This window comes from Tiliqua scincoides, chromosome 3 (genome assembly GCF_035046505.1).
Source record: "Tiliqua scincoides isolate rTilSci1 chromosome 3, rTilSci1.hap2, whole genome shotgun sequence".
Lineage (NCBI taxonomy): Eukaryota > Metazoa > Chordata > Lepidosauria > Squamata > Scincidae > Tiliqua > Tiliqua scincoides.
In genome coordinates, this window is record NC_089823.1 from 4223642 (window position 1) to 4239064 (window position 15423).

General features: G+C 43.5%; 1 protein-coding gene across 2 annotated transcripts in view; it reads left to right on the plus strand.

The window, feature by feature from the left end:
• RSF1 (remodeling and spacing factor 1) overlaps positions 1-15423 on the plus strand; it is a 52537-nt gene that overhangs the window by 33873 nt on the left and 3241 nt on the right. For both annotated transcript variants that reach the window (XM_066619887.1, XM_066619888.1), the window contains 5 exons: positions 899-953; positions 2897-3006; positions 4774-4841; positions 5572-5779; positions 7116-7339. In XM_066619887.1, coding sequence (XP_066475984.1) covers positions 899-953; positions 2897-3006; positions 4774-4841; positions 5572-5779; positions 7116-7339 — 665 coding nt within the window. The remainder of the gene's footprint in view (positions 1-898; positions 954-2896; positions 3007-4773; positions 4842-5571; positions 5780-7115; positions 7340-15423) is intronic.

Below are 15423 nucleotides of genomic sequence, written 5' to 3' on the forward strand. Positions count from 1 at the left end.
GTTGGCTGTACGAGATTTTTTAAAAGCCTACTTGACTGATAGGAAAAGCCCCATTCAGACATTCTGTGAGTGTAGAGAAAATGCCCACTCTTGCAGAATACTGGGGGCACACTAGTGAGTTCTGTTTCAGTTGCTGCACTCCATAGTGCCCCCCGTGCCACTAGAATGCATTTGTCTAAACAGAAAAATGATGTCCACAGTGGGAATTTCTCCCTGTGAGTTGCAAATGCCAGTGGTTGTGCAGGGTACAGATAAACACTATTCACTGGGAGTGTGGGGTGAAATGGAGCTTCCTGTTGCGTTCTCACTGCCCTCGCTAAACATTCCCGTGCCATGGAAACTGGAAATAAAACACTGGGTTTTGAGGCTGTCTTGTAAGTTCACCCAAAGTGAATAGAGGAAAGTTCCTCTGCTTGAGAGAGTTGTTTTTTGGGCCAGTGCCAATGCAGTCATTGTGTAACTTTTCTTAAAGTCAATTATGGTGGCGATTATGGGGTTCGGGGCAGGAAGGTCATAGCAATGTAGAGATGAGAGCAAAGTGTGGCTTTTGATCCTAGCACACCAAATTTCTTTTATGAGTGAAGACAATATTGAGCTTATTGGCAAACTATAAGTATCTTTTTCAGGGTTGGGTTGGCTCAACCTTTATCCTTTTTCCCCCATTTGAAGGTCACAAACCTTCCCTTCACTGAGAAGTAACATTTCAGTAAAACTGGTTTTGAATGGCCATGGTCAGCAGCTGTTCAAAAACTGACATCACCCTATTTAAGAAGTGTCATGACCCTAGAAAACAGGGGAGGACTTGGGGAATGCCAGGCTACAAGGAAATCAAGAGTTGTGAAGAAATACCTTTCCTGTTAACATGTCATTTTTCTGTCTCTTTTTTTTCCCCTCCAAGGAAAGAACGCCTTGTGTATGTGGGTATTAGTATTGAAAACATCATTCCTCCACAAGTAAGTGAAATAGATCTAATGAACCCATCCTTTTTCCTTTTGGTTCACTTGTCAGAGCTGTGTGTATTTGGAACTGAAAAACAATCAAAATGCTTCCTCAAGGAAGGGGGGGAATCTGTAGTGTGCATGAACACCACACAGTTAAGCATACTGGAATACATCTGCCCATTTTACCTGATATATTTTGCTCCTGCTGCTGATGAGGTGGGCAAAGAGCAGTGCAAGACACTGAAGCCTCTTAACTGATAGAAATACAATTGAGACCATTTTTCTCCTCTCGAGCCTTTGACTTCACATTTGTTCTCTGAAATCTCACAGTACAGCTGCACTGTATCAGGCCATAGGCCCATCTAGTCCAGCTTCCTGTATCTCACAGTGGCCCACCAAATGCCCCAGGGAGCACATCAGATAACAAGAGACCTCATCCTGGTACCCTCCCCTCATATCTGGCCTTCTGACATAGCCCATTTCTAAAATCAGGAGGTTGCGCATACACATCCTTAGAGAAGTTTTTTCTTACGTCAGCATTTTATCATTTAAAATGCTGTTCTCCAATCAAGCCGTGATTTGTGTTAAGAACATAAGAACAGCCCCACTGGATCAGGCCATAGGCCCATCTAGTCCAGCTTCCTGTATCTCACAGCGGCCCACCAAATGCCCCAGGGAGCACACCAGATAACAAGAGACCTCATCCTGGTGCCCTCCCCTGCATCTGGCCTTCTGACATAGCCCATTTCTAAAATCAGGAAGTTGCGCATACACATCATGGCTTGTACCCCGTAATGGATTTTTCCTCCAGAAACTTGTCCAGTCCCCTTTTAAAGGCGCCCAGGCCAGATGCCGTCACCACATCCTGTGGCAAGGAGTTCCGCAGACCAACCACATGCTGAGTAAAGAAATATTTTCTTTTGTCTGTTCTAACTGTCCCAACACTCAATTTTAGTGGATGTCCCCTGGTTCTGGTGTTATGTGAGAGTGTAAAGAGCATCTCCCTATCCACTCTGTCCAACCCCTGCATAATTTTGTATGTCTCAATCATGTCCCCCCTCAGGCGTCTCTTTTCTAGGCTGTAGAGGCCCAAACGCCGTAGCCTTTCCTCATAAGGAAGGTGCCCTAGCCCCGTAATCATCTTAGTCACTCTCTTTTGCGCCTTTTCCATTTCCACTATGTCTTTTTTGAGATGTGGCGACCAGAACTGGACACAATACTCCAGGTGTGACCTTACCATCGTTTTGTACAACAGCAGTATAATATTAACCATTTTGTTCTCAATACCCTTCCTAATGATCCCAAGCATAGAATTGGCCTTCTTCACTGCCGCCGCACATTGGGTCGACACTTTCATCGACCTGTCCACCACCCCCCAAGATCTCTCTCCTGATCTGTCACAGACAGCTCAGAACCCATCAGCCTATATCTAAAGTTTTGATTTTTTGCCCCTATGTGCATGACTTTACACTTACTGACATTGAAGCGCATCTGCCATTTGCTGCCCATTCAGCCAGTCTGGAGAGATCCTTCTGGAGCTCCTCACAATCACTTCTGGTCTTCACCACTCTCAAAAGTTTGGTGTTGTCTGCAAACTTAGCCACATACATTGCAGGATCATGATACATGATATCCCAGGACAGATACTTGTAAACCTGTCATTGCAGCCATGAAAGCTAAAAGTTTATCATTGTTGTAAAAATCCTTACCTTAATCATAGCACGCTGCTAGTTCTTGCATGTAATTTTTGAAGTTCTTTGGAGTATGTGACTTAAAAGCAAGATTGCAGGTGGGGATGGGGGAAGGACTGCAGTTGCACGGCTCCACATGCAACCCGTTGTTCCCAGTGAAAATTGAGAACCTGAAAACTGAGTGTCTCCATTCAGAGTATAGAGAGAATCTTTTTCTGTCGACTGGAGTTGTTGATGTGCTTAAGGATTGTCTGTTTTTTACAGGAGCCAGAAATCCCTGAAAGCATCGATGAGAAGAAGAAAGATTCCAAAAAATCGAAGGCAAAGCTGCTTGAAAGGAGGTCGACCAGGCAACGGAAGTGCATAAGCTATAGGTGAGCAGCTTCCTTTTCTGAGTGAGGGCAAAAGATGCTTCATCTCCAGTTTCATGTGCACAAGTGAGGACCCAAGAATTGTGAGTGAAACTAGTAGAAGGAGGGGAGATTATTTCAGCTCACCCTCTCTTGTCCTTGGTGTGTTAGGGGGTGAGTTTTGTGGAGCAGACAGAAAGGGCAGCCTGCCTCTAGCCCCCCTCCTCATCTTTTCCCTCCCCTGTCAAGCATTGGTTTGCCAGGGAATGGAATCTGAGGGTGGGGGTGGTGAGGTTGTGCTTAGACACAAGGTGTGCTTAGTTCTGTTCCTCTTCAGTTCTACTCCCGATGCTTATCAGTAGAGAAAGCCGTTCCCTGTTCCAACCGGCTCTGATTAGCTGCAGCAGGCAAAGTTCCATTCTGTCCTCTGCTGCCACGGATGATGATCCTGTGGTGAGAGGGTTTCCTAGATGTGCAGTTCTCACCTGTGATAGTTTTGGATAGAGTGCAGGGTCATTCCGACATCCTCCCCCCCCCCCACACACACACACTATTTTTCTGCAGAGCTGAGGGTAGTAGTCAGTCTGTCATTACTAGAGATTCTGTTCCACCCTGCAGAACCGTCTATATTTGTGTGCTCACTAACAGCACACAAGTTAAGTGAATGGTATGTGGGATTTCGCACTATGCCGCTATCATGCATTTAAGCTTTTCGATAAGAGGACGAAGCCCACACTCTCAAGATCGCCATTTGAGGAAACTTGCCATTAAAAAGAAAACCATGGAGTTTTGCTAAATGCCTTTGCACATACTACTGTGTGGCTCTCCACTTACACACCAAAACTTTGTATAAACTGAATTGTACATAATAGCATTAGTCGCTAATTTTTACAATAATTCTTATGTGTAAATTATAAATTGAAAAATCCTTATAATAGTGAGCAGGTTAATCTGTTCTCGGCATATGATGAGTAGGGTTATTTTTAAAAGGTGTTGCCTTCACTGATGGGCACAGTACCTGTCTTCTCTGCCTGGGACAAAACCATCTTGTAGACACCTGCGTTTACTATAACAAGTTCTCTAGGCATACAAGAAAGGACCAAGAGTATTGCTTCAAGTCTTCTTTGTGGAAGATGATCCTCACTTCCACAGTGGCCGTGTCAGTGCTGTCTGCCATCATGCCTGCTTCACTGCCACCACTGCTAGCAGAGCATTGTTGAGAGACATGGCAAGCGCAAATCCCGCTTTGGGTGGATGGACAGTACTTGGGATTCCCCTGAAAAGAAGCCCAAACATTAGTTTGAGGTCAGATTCAACAAGTCTTCTGGGGCCCTTACATCAACACAGACCACCACACTGACAGTGACAGCTGTTAACACCAAAGCATCCTCTGGGCTTGGAGGTTGCAGGTACCGGTGAACAGGTCAGGGAGAAATCTCACTCACCAAGCTCCATTACAAAATGCCCTTCCTGGAATCGGACATCCTAGTAGTTCACCAGACTTCTTAGGAGCACGTTCCACCATAATGATTTTATCCCTCAGAATGCAAGTTGGAGGGGTGTCCCGTTTCGAAAGCTCTAGAGAGCAGCAACATGGTCTGAAAACTGAAGTAGGCAGGAAAACACCCCCTTTCCTCCGTCCTGAACGTGAAATCCGAAAGCGAGCTATAGTTTGCGAAGTGATGGTTCATTTGTTGTGAAAGCATTTTGAACATTTAGATGTTTGCTAGCTTATTCCTTGAAAACATGGTTGACAGTTGCATGCTATAATTGGTAAATTTATTTTTCTAGATTTGACGAGTTTGATGAAGCAATTGATGAAGCAATAGAGGACGACATCAAGGAGGCTGATGGAGGGGGTATGTCTTACTGGGCTGCTTTGGAATAGCATCAGAAAAAAACATTTTACTAACTTGAGATAATGGGTGGCAATCCTTGTGATGCTGCATACACAAAATATATGCCTGGGATTTGGTTACGTAGCCAGTTTTGTGCAGGTGCAGAAAAAATTCATTTGCACAACCTGAACAGGTATAGAATTCAGCTTTCTATTTCCTGTCAAGTTTCTCAACAGGTTGGACTTAGATCAAGGTGACCAGTGTCACCTTTGGTAGTGGTGGTGGGGATTACTGTTACTATTATTAAGAATACTTATAAGCAACTTTTCAACAAGAATAGTTCATAAAGCAGTTTACATAGTAAAATCAATAAATGGGTCCCTGTCCCTGAAGGGATCATAGTCTAAAAAAGAATCAGGCAGCTAGTCATCATTCAGCATGGCCTCCCTCACAGAGATGTTAAAGATAAGAATAGGGAGAAAGTAGCATGTATGCCACCCTAATGTACTTGAGGGGGAGGACAAGGTACAAGATACACAAAAGTGATAAACATTTGTGTATCTGGCTTTGCTTGAACTGTCAGCTTTTTTCAAGGGAAAGAGAGACTTAACAGACATGGGCATGTGCAGCCTTGATCTTGGCTACCTTCTATGGTGGGAAGGCTGGAAGCGTAGAAGTCAAGCAGTGTTTGTGTAGGAAAGCCCTAAGAACTGGACCTACGTTTACAGTTGCCATCATTTGGTCAACATAGGTGGTGGTAGAGGAAAAGACATGTCTAACATCACGGGGCATCGTGGCAAAGATATTTCCACCATCCTAGAGGAAGAAAGGAAGGAAAGCAAGAGGCCTCAGAGGGCTGTTGCAGCTCGCCGCAAGAAACGACGGCGACTGAATGACCTGGACAGTGACAGCAACCTGGATGAGGAAGAGAGTGAGGATGAGTTCAGAATCAGTGAAGGGTAAGATGTGCAGCAGCATAGTGCAGTCCATCCTAAGCCACTGCTGGCCACTGTGTGTTCCAGGGTTACTTAAAGGAGGGTGCAGAAGCCTCCCTGATGTGTGAACTTTCCATGTCAAGCATGCGTGAGTTATGGAGAACTTTCAAGCAAGCAAGTTATGGAGAACTTTCAATTCAAGCCACCTGAGTTTTGAGGCAATGTGATGAATGATTTACCCCACTAAAAATGGCGTGTTTGAATTTACCCCACTGCTTGTTATGGAAAAGTCAGCATAACTTGATCATTGGGTCAGGCAGAGTGGACTTCAGCCATCACAGGATGGTACAAATACCTACAAGTCGCTGACAGCCTGCTAAACTTTCCTTAGAGAAGTTTTTTCTTACATCAGCATTTTATCATTTAAAATGCTGTTCTCCAATCAAGCCGTGATTTGTGTTAAGAACATAAGAACAGCCCCACTGGATCAGGCCATAGGCCCATCTAGTCCAGCTTCCTGTATCTCACAGCGGCCCACCAAATGCCCCAGGGAGCACACCAGATAACAAGAGACCTCATCCTGGTGCCCTCCCCTGCATCTGGCCTTCTGACATAGCCCATTTCTAAAATCAGGAGGTTACGCATACACTTCATGGCTTGTACCCCGTAATGGATTTTTCCTCCAGAAACTTGTCCAATCCCCTTTTAAAGGCGTCCAGGCCAGATGCCGTCACCACATCCTGTGGCAAGGAGTTCCACAGACCAACCACACGCTGAGTAAAGTAATATTTTCTCTTGTCTGTTCTAACTGTCCCAACACTCAATTTTAGTGGATGCCCCCTGGTTCTGGTGTTATGTGAGAGTGTAAAGAGCATCTCCCTATCCACTCTGTCCATCCCCTGCATAATTTTCTATGTCCCAATCATGTCCCCCCTCAGGTGCCTCTTTTCTAGGCTGAAGAGGCCCAAACGCCGTAGCCTTTCCTCGTAAGGAAGGTGCCCCAGCCCCGTAATCATCTTAGTCGCTCTCTTTTGCACCTTTTCCATTTCCACTATGTCTTTTTTGAGATTCGGCGACCAGAACTGGACACAATACTCCAGGTGTGGCCTTACCATCGATTTGTACAACGGCATTATAATATTAGCCGTTTTGTTCTCGATACCTTTCCTAATGATCCCAAGCATAGAATTGGCCTTCTTCACTGCCGCCGCACATTGGGTCGACACTTTCATCGACCTGTCCACCACCACCCCAAGATCTCTCTCCTGATCTGTCACAGACAGCTCAGAACCCATCTTCACGGGTGTTCATGTGGATTCTCTAATTTCAGGGAGCTTTCCACTAATCTTTGTCCTTGCAGATCTCAGGATGAATTTATTGTATCGGATGAGAACGTCGATGAAAGCGAAGAGGATCAGCCGTCAAATGATGACAGTGATGCCAACTTTTCTACACGAAGGCCCAGGCGACACCATTCTAGGCCAATGAGGCAAAGCAGAAGACTTCAGAGAAAATCACTCAAGAAAAGATACTCAGAAGACGATGAAGAGGAGGATTCTGAGGATAATGTAAGCGGTGACTCTGGTAAGTTTGCCCTTTTCACTCTTCATTGTTTTTGTGGCAGTGTAGTTCTTACAATGTCATTGTAAGATATTTATGTACCAAAGATTTTGGATTATACCCCTAGATCTTATAAAGGGCTTATTTCTTAAAAAAAAAAAAGATTTTTTTTTAAAAACGTGTGCATACGTGTGCGTGCGCCCCCCCTTGCTTTCCAAGGTTAGATATCATGATTCAGTGAAAAGATTTCTTGTCCCCTCTTGCAATTCCCTGCGGTTTCGTAATAATTTTTTTAGTACAGATAGCCGTATTTTCTATTCATAGTCTAGGCCTGTTGAGCCTGATTCCTTTGGGTAATTTGTGACATGCATCTTGCAGCCTGCTGGGTCTTCCATAGATCCCTGCTTGTGGCCCTGACAAAAAGCACATCTAGTATAAAGTGTCGTATAGTCAGTATATAGTACATAGTATACTATTTACTATAGGCTATGTATACATAGTATACATAAAGCCTGCCTGACAAAAGCACATCTAGTCTTTTCAGTTTCAGGCATGCAATATCCACTTGATTACAGACTATATCAGCTAGGTACTACTGAGAGCAAAGCAGACACCTTAGATTAGAACATGAATCTTTTTTTCTAATGGTTTGTATCTATCCTCTGCTTCCTGGCAGGTTTTCCCAAAATAGCAAGCCTGCAGCTTAGCAATTTGAGAAGGTCACTGTGGTCAAAACCATGTGACTTTAGGCCAGTCGTACATTTTTCCTGTATACATGATAAGGACAATTCTTTGGGAACCTGGTGGTACACTGGGGTCACAAGATAGCTCCTGGGCAAAATTTGCTTCTCCATATTTGAAGGCCCCTTATAAAGAGCATTTTTCAGAAGTCTTAAATTGTCCTGGAATATTAATAATAATAATAATAATAAAACTTTATTTTTATCCCGCCCTTCTCCCAAAAAGGGACCCAGGGCGGCTAACAACATATAAAACAAAACATATTCCTCCCTCTGACACTGTTTGGAGTGTAAATAATCACTTAGCTTTATATGAATGGTGTAGCATATGCAGAAGCACAGGGCTTTAGAGCTTTAGGCAAGACATGGCAACCGCAGGTACACCTGCTTTACTTTCAGAGCACACTCTGAAACCGAAGACTTGTTCCTTGCCTAACTATAAACAGCATTAGAGATAAGGAAGTAGTCAGATCTAGGAATGTGTTGTGGTTAGCTAGAGCCAGCTAGTTGTAGCTTATCAGTAACCTCCAGTAATCCTCAGTATTGTACTGTATTGCTTCATGAGTTTAAGAGTCAATAAAAAGCTTGGAGGAAGCTAGGCAAGGATCAGTCTATCAATCTCAGTATCTATTCCAGCTTCCTCCCTGCATCCACATTTGAATCTTGCCTGCCGTCTCTTCCTTTCTGCCTCTCTGACCCCTTGCTGCTCCAGTTCCTTCCTTCAACACTCAGAGTGCCTCTGCTCCCTGGCATCTCTATCAAGCAACAAGGCTCTAAGCCTTGGGTGCTTCCCCAAAGCAAAGTAGCATCTGCTACATCTGGCGCCCAGCCATGGGGCCACACAAAAGCTAGCTTACCACGCCCAGCAAGGGTTACATTCATCCTTCAGGATCCCGGTAAGTATAGTATCAGTAGGTAAGTATAGTATCAACAGCACAGATACACCATCACAATGATTTATAGTTTCTTCTCCATAAAGCTAAGCACCCTGTTTCCTCCCAAGAGGTCACAGAGTTTTTACATGATTAAAGAACAATGCCCCTGGTATCCCGAGGGAAGCACCTTCAGACGCTGTGCTCTGCAAGCAGAGCTGCAAAAGCAATCAGAGGAGATTTTTTCTCCTCCCTCCGCACCAGCTCCATCAGAACAAGAAGAACAGCCAAAAATTATTCCTAAGAGACAGGACAGCAGAAAAATCTCTTAAGTTAACCATGATTTGTTTTGTGGTACAACGCCACAGTGCACACAGGCAAGCCCTCAAAAAACAACAAACTCTCCCTCATTCTGTGCCAAAAGAGGTACAAATTGCACTTAAAGATTTTGGCATCACTAGTATATATGCCAAAGAATTACAAAGCACAGCAAACAAATACCACCTTAAAAATAGTTGGAAGCTCCTAAAGTGCATAGTTTTAATCCCTGCACAAAATGCAGTATGGCCCAGTGAGTTTCAACCACCTTAAAAAAAGCCAAAAGTATCATTAGCAAGATTTCCTCCAAGGCATGCTAAGCAGCCCAACCTTGTGTTAGCAGTATGTAAATTAAGTTTTATAATAGTCTAGTTTTTATATAGCACCAAAAAAGGTAACAACAGTAGGCTTATCCTGTGTTATGCCTGTAACACCTGAATTAAAAATCCCCCAACAGTTAATTTTAGTATAATTGTAACAATTGTTAAGATACATCAATTGAGTACGTGGGGAAAGTAACATTCAATACCCCCAAAGGTTTTAGACTTGTCCTAGTAACACAAGCAAATCTTTTTAATACCAGTCAGACGCTGTATCCCCATTTTTAAAAACAGTTATAGTTTTTATTGATAAATTTTTATGTAAAAAGTAGTTATATATCAAAAAAGAAAGTAAATATAAAACACCATTTTATAAGTTTACAAATGTTTGCCCAAAGAGCTGAATTAGCAGCAGCACTGGCCTTTTAGTTTTGTCCCAGTGCCCTTGGAGAGCAGTCCCATCTCCCAATTAAAGATAAAAAGAAGCATTATAACAACAATCATTAAAAAGATAGAAACTTTATAAAGCACCAGCAACAAGTGGTGCAAGCTGTGGAATGTGCTAAACCAAGGGTGTCCAAAGTTTTTGGCAGGAGGGCCACATCATCTCTCTGACACTGTGTCAGGGGCCGGGGAAAAAAAGAATTAATTTACATTTCAAATTTGAATAAATTTACATACATTTACATAAATGAATATATTAAAGATGAACTTATATGAAGGAATGAAGGTCTTGCAATAGCTCAAGGCCTATAAATGGCCTTGCACAAAGCAAGGCTGGCCTTTCCTTTGTTGCTGCTACTGCATCACAGACGTGAAACAAGAAGCAGTGGAAGGAGCCCTCATCCCACAGTTCACATGAGAGGTCAAACAGTCACACTCATACTGAGAGCAGTTGTGTCGGGCCAGTGTGGGCTCCAACAAATCTCCAGAGGGCCAGGGTCTCATTGGAAACTGTGGGCTCCCTGAGGGCCGCATTGAGAGGCCTTGAGGGCCGCAAGTGGCCCCAGGGCTGGGGTTTGGGCACAAGTGGGGTTTGGTAAACAAGTGAACATGGCAAAACTGAACGCAATCATTAGGCAGTAGTAACTCCAAGTCTAGCATTTATTATATGGCCATAGTCTCCCAGTGTCTCTTATTCCACACCTTTGAAGATTGCAGCCACCAGTTATTTTACCCATTGGCAGCAGTCATTATAGTATTTAAAGTCATAAGTAATTAGTTTTTTATTTAATAGTGAATATTTAATATGTTCATAATGTTTTAAAATATTTATTGTTTATATTATGTTTCAATTTAATCATAATTTGTTAAGCCTTTTTTATTTTGTAAGATTGTTTTAAAGCCACACCAAACCTCATTTTGTTGTCTATAGTTATTTATACCCCCTTATTTAGAATTTTTAAATTCATCAGTAAACTGATTTTCTGATCCCATTCTGTCTCATCAGAAAATTTTTCTGATCCCATAGCTTTCTGTTTCATTAGAAAGTTTTTCCTGATCCCATAGTATTTTGTTTCATCAGAAAAATTTTTCTGATCCCATAGCTAAATAAAGCTAAATCAAGCTTTTAAAAAAAGCCTCCCTTCTTTCATCAGTGAATTTGTTGTATTCTCTGATCCCATAGCTATCATGCTTTCTTTTGTCAGTCTGCAAAAATGTTAAATAATTTTCCATCTCTTTTTCACGAGCGCAAACACTTGTCCATGCTTGTCCTCATTGCTCTCGAGTTCCCTCTTTGTTTTCCACGTAGAATAAACCCTTGTAGAACTCAAGCAAACCAATTGTAGTAAATAAATGTTATTTATATTTTTAAGTTTAAGCCATATCCATATTTATATGTATGCATTGTTATTTTGTTGTTGTTGTTGTTGTTGTTAATAATAATATTAACAGTATTTATATACCGCTTTTCAACTAAAAGTTCACAAAGCGGTTTACAGAGAAAAATCAAATAACTAAATGGCTCCCTGTCCCAAAAGGGCTCACAATCTAAAAAGATGCCAAGGAATACCAGCAGACAGCCACCAGAACAGACAGTGCTGGGGTGAGATGGGCCAGTTACTCTCCCCCTGCTAAAAAAAGGAGCACCCACTTGAAAAAGTGCCTCTTACCCAATTAGCAGGGGTTATGTGAATTTTAGCCTTTAAAAAAAACAAAACTCCCACCTTTTGCATGCAATTGCAGTGATAAAAAACCATGTGTATTGAAAACACAATGCCCCTGTTTGTATTTTTAAAAAAAACTTTTTTGTCCCTTTTATTTAAATAATTAAAAACGGGAGATATGAGATATTGTTTGTTTAGATCAATATATATTTAGGAAACATTTTATTAGGCTCTTAGGAGCCTCATTGTTTTATTAGTGAAACACTCAGTGTAGAAGGATTCACTCCCCATGAAAGGCACGTAAGAGTTATAAAACCGTTGCCTTTTAGCCCAAATTAAGTTTTTTAAATAACTACACGTTTAAGGTTTTTAAATAACCCATAGTTTATTATTGATAATTGTTAGTTCCAAGATAGAAAGGCCCAACCCCATTAGTAATTTAAGAGCAAAGCTATGCTGTTGTGCTTATTCCCACAGGAACGCTTAGATGCCAGCACGGTGTGTAAAATCAGCCAAAGACCAAGGCCTAAAGAATCCAATTTCCAAACTTCCAGCTGCAGCAACAACCCAAGAGCAAACAGCCAGCAAAAAAAAAAAACCTAGGCAAAAGGCCCATCCCACTTTTGACACCATGGAAAGATCTAAAAACATTGACATCAAAAGCCCAGAGGCAACTGTTTACCATGATGGCACAGAGGAACCAAAAACCTTTTCAGACTCACAACCCTTGTGTCTTTTGCAAAAGCATCTTCCCTGCATAGCAGGTTAAACAATAACATTTAGGAGCAGCCTATTTGCAGCGGCCACAGCCAGCGAGCTGCAAAAAAAACTTGTCTAATTCCAGTGTGTAAACAACAAAAGAACTCGGACATAACAAGCCTTGAGTGCCAGTGAAAACAAGCTCAATGAATTGTTTTAAATATGAAAATGTTTCTTTTAATTATGTAAATGTGTTATTATTTCCTGAATAGTTTTTATATGTGAAAGCAAAACCTTCAATTTTATTCCAGCCAATTTAAGCAATAGAGTAAAATGTTGTTTTAGTTAAGTATAATAATGTTTTTCCTTAAGCCAGCTGATTGAGCCAAGTGAGCTTTAACACTTGATGCCATTCGTAATTTTAATGTAAAATTGTGTTAGAATATGTTTTATCCAATGTTTCCCCTTGTTAAATCAAACTATATGTTTTATAACCCCACAGCATAATCTAAGGTCTTTTTGTTTAGTTAGCAAGGCCTAAATTTGTTTATATTAGAAATAAATTAAAAAATGAGATTAACCCCTGCTAATTGGGTAAGAGGCACTTTTTCAAGTATTGTATTATTGTATTGGCAACCTTCAGTCTCGAAAGACTATGGTATCGCGCTCTGAAAGGTGGTTCTGGCACAGCGTCTAGTGTGGCTGAAAAGGCCAATCCGGGAGTGACAATCCCTTCCACACCGGGAGCAAGTGCAGTCTGTCCCTGGTCTGTCTCCCTGGCTATGGGCCTTCCTTCTTTGCCTCTTAGCCTCAGACTGTTGGCAAAGTGTCTCTTCAAACTGGGAAAGGCCATGCTGCACAGCCTGCCTCCAAGCGGGCCGCTCAGAGGCCAGGGTTTCCCACTTGTTGAGGTCCACCCCTAAGGCCTTCAGATCCCTCTTGCAGATGTCCTTGTATCGCAGCTGTGGTCTACCTGTAGGGCGCTTTCCTTGCACGAGTTCTCCATAGAGGAGATCCTTTGGGATCCGGCCATCATCCATTCTCACGACATGACCAAGCCAACGCAGGCGTCTCTGTTTCAGCAGTGAATACATGCTAGGGATTCCAGCACGTTCCAGGACTGTGTTGTTTGGAACTTTGTCCTGCCAGGTGATGCCGAGGATGCGTCGGAGGCAGCGCATGTGGAAAGCACTCAGTTTCCTCTCCTGTTGTGGGCGAAGAGTCCATGACTCGCTGCAGTACAGAAGTGTACTCAGGACGCAAGCTCTGTAGACCTGGATCTTGGTATGTTCCGTCAGCTTCTTGTTGGACCAGACTCTCTTTGTGAGTCTGGAAAACGTGGTAGCTGCTTTACCGATGCGCCTGTTTAGCTCGGCATCGAGAGAATGAGTGTCGGAGATCGTTGAGCCAAGGTACACAAAGTCATGGACAACCTCCAGTTCATGCTCAGAGATTGTAATGCAGGGAGGTGAGTCCACATCCTGAACCATGACCTGTGTTTTCTTCAGGCTGATTGTCAGTCCAAAATCTTGGCAGGCCTTGCTAAAACGATCCATGAGCTGCTGGAGATCTTTGGCAGAGTGGGTAGTGACAGCTGCATCGTCGGCAAAGAGGAAGTCACGCAGACATTTCAGCTGGACTTTGGATTTTGCTCTCAGTCTGGAGAGGTTGAAGAGCTTTCCGTCTGATCTGGTCCGGAGATAGATGCCTTCTGTTGCAGTTCCAAAGGCCTGCTTCAGCAGGACAGCGAAGAAAATCCCAAACAGGGTTGGTGCAAGAACACAGCCCTGCTTCACTCCGCTTCGGATGTCAAAAGGGTCTGATGTGGAGCCATCGAAGACAACAGTGCCCTTCATGTCCTTGTGGAAGGATCTGATGATGCTGAGGAGCCTGGGTGGACATCCAATCTTGGGGAGAATCTTGAAGAGGCCGTCTCTGCTGACCAGGTCGAAAGCCTTTGTGAGATCTATGAAGGCTATAAAGAGTGGCTGTCGTTGTTCCCTGCATTTCTCCTGCAGTTGTCTAAGGGAGAATACCATATCAGTGGTGGACCTGTTGGCTCGGAATCCACACTGCGATTCTGGATAGACGCTCTCTGCAAGTACCTGGAGCCTCTTTAGTACAACTCGGGCAAACAGCTTTCCTACAACGCTAAGGAGAGAGATGCCGCGGTAGTTGTTGCAGTCACCCCTGTCACCTTTGTTCTTGTACAGCGTGATGATGTTTGCATCCCTCATGTCTTGAGGTACTCCACCTTCTCTCCAGCAGAGACAGAGGATTTCATGCAGCTCAGTGACGATGATCTCTTTGCAGCATTTTAGGACTTCAGCAGGGATGCTGTCTTTTCCAGGTGCCTTGCCAAAGGCAAGGGAGTCCAGGGCCACGTGAAGTTCTTCTAGGGTTGGTTCACTGTCAAGCTCTTCCAGCACAGGCAGGCACTCAATGTTGTTCAGTGCTTCTTCAGTGACTACATTTTCTCTGGAATATAGCTCAGAGTAGTGCTGCACCCAGCGTTCCATCTGCTGCGCCCGATCCTGGATGACCTCGCCTGTGGCAGACTTCAGAGGGGCAATTTTCTTCTGTGTTGGACCTAGGGCCTGCTTGATACCATCATACATCCCCTTGATGTTGCCCGTGTCAGCTGCTATCTGTATCTCGGAACAGAGCTGGAGCCAGTAGTCGTTAGCACATCTCCTGGCAGTCTGTTGGACTTTGCTGCGAGCAATTCGGAGGACCTGCAGGTTGCGCTCACTGGGACAGACCTTGTATGCTGCTTGAGCTCTCCTCTTTTCCTCAATGACTGGTGTCAACTCCTCAGAGTGGGCTTCAAACCAGTCTGCCGCCTTGTTGGTCTTCTTGCCGAATATGGACAAGGCGGTGTTGTAAACGGTATTCTTGAAATGTTCCCATCTGTTGGATGCGTTTGCGTCGGCCGGGCCTGGAAGAGATTCCTCAAGCGCTTGTGCAAATTCCTCCACTTTTCTCTGATCCCGGGTCTTGCTGGTATCAATGCGAGGTCTTCCTTCCTTTTTCGTGTGATACAGTGGGTAT